We start from the raw sequence: 6,000 nt of genomic DNA on the forward strand, positions 1-6,000 counted from the left end.
ATTGCCTATGCACATAAACGGGCACTTTATGTCGTGCATACAAAATAACATAATTTATGACTTTCAATAAAAGATTTTTTTTTATTTTTCAGGATCTTCTTAAGATTATTAAGTGACAGACCATGGATCCCCGTCATAAAGCCCAGAAAGCCCAGAATGTATTACAGTGTCATTACTGTGAGATTCCAGACCCACCTATGTACTGTGAGATATGTAAAATGCATATGTGTGATGCCTGTAGTGAAAAACCACATCTCTTAAATATAATGACAGAACACAGAGTGGTGTCAGTCAAAAAGCGGGAAAAGACCCCTAAAAGCAAAGAGCATTCATAAAAATATGTGAAGTGCACTATGAACTATGCAACATTCCTAATTGTTCACTTTGTGTCAATGCCTCTAAGAAGCACCAAACCCATGTTGATGGCATTGTTAAAAGTCTAGAAAAACAACATGTCTTAGTATAATTCAAAAGAATAAGAAACACCCAATCATCCTAAACACTGTCGCAGATTGATCTCTAAACTGAAGAAATTCCAATGATACATGTTTACAAATTGTACTTATAATTATGTAAAAAGTGAGTGTAATATCACATAATATACAGTGTACTATGTTATATAATAACTATATGTAATGTTTGTGAATAAATCACTTAAAAGCTTGATAATAATTTTTTAACATATAATGAGCATATTCTGCCTGGTGCAGGCATATAGCTAACCTTGCACAACGTACAACGCAAACAAAAGTCACACGGGTTTCATAGTTTATTTTGTGTGGAAAACGTTGCCGTCGTGAATAATATTGGTAAAAAACTACAACAAATAGAAATAACAAATTACTAAATAGGAAAATATAGAACCTTACTTCATACATAGAAAAAATATGTAAATTACTTTAAATACCATAATGGCGTGCAATACTTTTGAGAATGTTTTATCTGCATAATAAAATTGTCATCTGTAACTAAACTTCAAAAATACAATTAAATACTGACAGATTTAAGCAATTACTTCAATAAAAAAGACTATTTAGTGGCTCGAGGCACGCATCTAACCAGATTGAAGACGATAGACAAAGTGAGACCGGACTGGTCAGTAAGGCTGACAGGAAGTGAGTGATTGACCAGATATACGTTGTAGTTAACTTGTACCAAAAAGGATTACCGGATATACTAAACTCAGAGTGGTTAACTTGTACAAAAATATTTCTGAAGAATTTAAATTTTAAACTATAGACAGCACACTCCCTGTCTGATATGAAAATATCACTTAAATGCATAAACCGTACTCTGTTCACAAAAAGTTGTTCATGAAACTGTTTTTGTAAATTGTCACAACACAATAAGCATTAAATGGAATGACACAAAAATATAATTTCAGAAATCGGACGCACATATATACGCGACTGTCCATCTTTGATAACGCGAACTTCAAGTTTGCGCACAAGTCCATCTTTGCTAGGAAACACTCTTTCAACAAGTCCTGTCGGCCAATGGTTGCGATGTGCATCACGGTCCTTCAAAAGAACGACATCACCAACTTGGATGTTATCTCGAGTGTCATTCCATTTTCGTCGCACTTGTAGACTCTGCAGGTATTCATTTTTCCAACGACACCAAAATTTCTCTGCTAGGGACTGAACAAATTTCCATTGAATGTTATAAACTTCGCTGACACTGAGATTTTTTAAATCCTCGTTTGAATCAACGGTTTTGTGAGTAAGTAAAACAGCTGGAGACAAAACGCAAGGTGCTTCAGGGTCGGTGGATACAGGTACCAGTGGACGGGCGTTGACTATCGCTGTCGCTTCAGCCATAAACGTGCTAAGGACTTCATGGGTAATTCTTGTGTGCTTAGAATCCAGTAAGATTGAATCAATGATTCGTCTGATTACACCAATTAAGCGCTCCCAAGCGCCACCCATGTGAGAAGAGAACGGAGTGTTAAATTTCCAAACTGCTCCTTGCAACTGTAAGAATGATTTTATCGAGGGGTCTTCTACAAAAACAGCGTTTATTCCAAGTTCACGAGTTCCACCAATGAAATTTGTCCCTCTGTCTGAATAAAACTCTTTCACTTTTCCACTAATAGATGTAAAGCGACGTAAAGCGTTGATGAATGACGAAGTAGTCATCTCCTCAATTACTTCTATGTGGACACCACGACATGATAAACACGCAAACAATACGGCCCATCGTTTAGAGTTCGCAGAACCACCACGTGTTCGACGCGTGACAACATCCCAAGGTCCAAAACAGTCGACACCAACGTAGGTAAATGGAGGACAAGGGGTAAGTCGTTCCTCAGGTAGGTCTGCCATCTTTTGTGAAGCAAGGCTACCACGAAGTCGACGACACTTTACACAATTGGATAGAATGGAATATACAAGTCTTTTACAGCCCGTTATCCAATATCCTGCTGCCCTGATGGCCCCGGCGGTTAGATGGCGTCATTGATGACGAATAACTTCATGGAAGTGGAGTACGAGAAGTTTTGCAATGTAGTTTTGATTTGGAATGAGGATTGGATTCTTCTCTCCCAGAGATAAATCAGGACTTAGTTTAAGTCTCCCTCCAACACGCAGAACTCCGAATGAATCAAGGTATGGGTCAAGTCGTGACACTTTGCTGTTTCTGGGAATTGGTTGGCCACTATTCAGGTTTTCTATTTCCTTACTGTACGACTCCTGTTGAATTTGTTTAATGATGAACATTTCGGTTTCTCTGTAGATATCTGGTTCGTCTTCACTTTTACTGGTCACTTGAAATGTATCTCTGACAAAACGTTTCAAAGTCTTAAAGGCCACAACGAGATTTTTCCAGGTCGAGAATCTAGCAAAACGACGGGAGTCAAAGACGATCTCAGTTGTAATATGAGTTTTGCTAGAAATAACATCTTGGCGGATTTCTTTGTCAGTTTCAGGATTGATGAGAGGATAGACAGTTTTGATCATATCCGGAGAATTTTTCAACCATTGATGTCCAGTTATCCAGCGCTGTAGAGACGTAGTAATTGCTGTATGTGAATATCTTGTTGCAACATCAGCTGGATTTTTGTCAGTTGAGACGTAAGACCACTGAGACAGAGACTAGACTTTGTGAATTTTTTCCACACGGTTTGTAACATACACAAAAAATCTACGGGTTTTGTTACAAATGTAACCCAAGACGATTCTACTGTCAGTATAGTAATGAAATCGATCTTGAGGAATCTTCAAGTAGTCACAAACTGCTTCCCCTAACTCTGTGGCGAGAACTGCTGCGCACAGTTCGAGTCTCGGTATTGTGTGACCTTTCAGAGGTGCCAGTTTAGATTTTCCCATTAGAAATCCAAGAGAAGTTTCTCCAAATTCATCTGTCACTTGAAGATATGCCACCGCAGCTATCGCATGTTCTGACGCGTCTGAAAAGACATGAACATCCACTTGATGAGCCAAAGAAATGGAAGTGGCTACAATCATTCGGGGAACTCTGAAGTTATTAACAGATTGTAATGAATCAATCCAGATTCGCCATCTTCTCAAATGTTCCTCCGTAAGTGGTTCATCCCAGTGACATCCAGGAGATACAAGTTCACGGTGTAGAATTTTTCCACTGATAGTGACTGGAGAAATAAATCCCATTGGATCAAAGATACTGTTCATTGTCGATAGAAGGCCTCTGCGGGTGTAAGGTTTTTCAGCATTAGAGATTTTGAACACAAACATATCACAGTTTAAGTCCCACTGCATTCCTAAACTGTGTTGTACAAGTAAGTTGCATATGTCTGCACAATGATTTAGTTCCTTCAAATCGCTTCCTAGGTCATCTATAGGAAATGATTTCATCACATTCACACTGTTTGAAGCGATTTTGTGGAGACGAATGTTTCCGTTGTTTTTCAGTGTTGCTTGTGTTTTTCTCATCAGGTTGATTGCTTCTGATTCTGTAGCAAGAGACGTCAGTCCATCATCGACGTAAAAGTTGTTGTAAACAAATTTACGAACATCATCGTCACCAACAGATGATGCTTTTCGAAGTCCATAGGTGGCAACAGCTGGAGATGGTGTATTACCGAAAACGTGAGCTTTCATTCGGTATTGTATTAAAGGTTTTTCAAAGTTGTTATCCTCGTACCAAAAGAATCTGAGGTAATCACGATGATCCTCATGAACACGAAATGCATAAAACATTTGCTGAATGTCACCACTGATAGCAATTGCATTTTTACGGAAACGCATGAGGATTCCAACAAGGTTGTTTGTTAAGTCTGGTCCAAACATTAACACACTGTTCAATGAAACGTTTTGAAACACAGCCGATGAGTCGAATACTCCTCGGATTTGATCCGGTTTTTTCGAATTGTACACCCCAAAAAGGGGTAAATACCAGCATTCCCCAGGTATGTCGGAAGGAGCAACTTCTGCTGCCCCACTAGCTAAGACTTTTGACATGAATGCTAAGAAGTGTTGTCGTTTGTGATGATCTTTCTTTAAACTTGTGTTGAGGATCAAAGCACGTTTCCAGGCCTGTGAATAATTGTTAGGTATCACTGGTTTTGACTCCTTGAAAGGTAATGGTGCGGACCAAAAACCATCAGTGTCTTTGTGGAACTCTGCGTCCATAAGAGCTACAAACTTGCGGTTCTCAACAGAAGGTCCAATCTTTTTGTCAAACGGTGTTCGTATGAATATGTCATCATCATTGTCCTTGACATTGATATTGTTGTGACACACTGGAAAGGTGGTGCACCTTCCGTCATTAAGAATATGCGTTTTGTTTACATTCACTTCCTTTGGAGGATGAACTTTACCAATACAAATTTCACCAATGACGACCCATCCTAGTGGAAGACGTTGAGCAAAGGGTTGACCTTGGCTGCCAGTAATTTGGTCGCGCACATGATGTACATCGGGTAAGTCACGTCCTATGAGCAGTTCAACATTCACATTGCGATCTAGGGGTGGTATGAAAGGTGCAATGCATTGTAGATGCGGTTGTGATTGAGCGACTTTGGGAGTAGGTATTTCAAGATGCTCACTAGGAATAGAATCACATTCAATGACTTCCGGTAAGTTGAATGTAGTTGTACCATCCAAGGCTTTGACACATAATCCGTTCACACGGCGTCCAGCGACTGTCGTTACACCGGAGCATGACGTAAGAGTGTAGGGTTTACATTCTCCTGTAACTCCGAGTCGATCTATCAAATAAGGGGACACCAACGTCCGGTTGCTCTGGTCATCGATTGTCGCATAAACACGGATAACTTTCGCAGGATTTGATTGACAAAACACGTCCACTAAAACGATCTTCCCGCAAGAACGACTCCCATGTTTTCCTTCTTCATACTCCCCGCCATTGCTTAAGGCAGTTTTCGCTGTTGAGACTGGTGTAGGGGATTCGGGGTTTGAAGGACGACGATCAATGTGCATCGCTGTGACATTATAAGGATTACCACAAATATCACATTTAATGTCCGCTGTACAATTTTTGGACACATGACTTTGTGAGGCACAACATCGGAAACATGATTTCTTATCACGTACAATGTTTTGACGCTCACGTAGTGATTTTCTTTTGAAGCCACGGCATTCGTTCAAAGAATGTCCAGCATTGTGTATGGGACAACGTGTTGACAGAGTTGATGATACAATTTCAACTTTACGAGAGGTGACTGCGCCAGTAGGTCTAGGTTTGCTGTATGCCATGTTTGTGTTTGTGGACGGTTGACATACAAGTCAAGGATCGTTACGGATTTCACACATTTCACGGATGAACTCGACAAAAAAGGAAAATGGAGGGAAAGCTACATCATTCCGTTTTTTTATATCCAGCTGCTTGAGAGGTCCACTTGTCTTGTAGAGATATGGGTAGTTTGGCAACTATGGGTAGTACTCCAGTAGATGAATTGAAGTAGCTCAGACAAATTTCGTATTTTTGATTAGTCATCGCCGATTCAATTTCGGTGAGAATGTCCACGAGATCATACAATTTGGCATGATCTTTATTTGTGAG

The 6,000-nt window shown here is 39.8% G+C and overlaps 1 protein-coding gene across 1 annotated transcript; it reads right to left on the reverse strand.

Annotated features, from left to right (window-relative positions):
• Positions 1-2,453: 2,453 nt before the first annotated feature.
• Positions 2,454-5,693, reverse strand: LOC105328560 (uncharacterized). Its single transcript, XM_066072659.1, has 2 exons — positions 3,234-5,693; positions 2,454-2,999 (listed from the first exon to the last, which is right to left on the reverse strand). Exons 1-2 carry the CDS (start codon positions 5,691-5,693, stop codon positions 2,454-2,456), a joined length of 3,006 nt encoding a protein of 1,001 aa, XP_065928731.1.
• Positions 5,694-6,000: the final 307 nt, after the last annotated feature.

This window comes from Magallana gigas, chromosome 10 (assembly GCF_963853765.1).
Source record: "Magallana gigas chromosome 10, xbMagGiga1.1, whole genome shotgun sequence".
NCBI lineage: Eukaryota > Metazoa > Mollusca > Bivalvia > Ostreida > Ostreidae > Magallana > Magallana gigas.

What these genes read in the sequence shown, in the direction of transcription:
- LOC105328560 (XM_066072659.1), bottom strand. Translation starts at nt 5,693, where the DNA reads ATGGCATACAGCAAACCTAGACCTACTGGCGCAGTCACCTCTCGTAAA. An exon ending in CCACAGAGTTAGGGGAAGCA is followed by an intron (nt 3,000 to 3,233) that starts GTTTGTGACTAC and finishes ACGTCTCTACAG; the next exon opens with CGCTGGATAACTGGACATCA.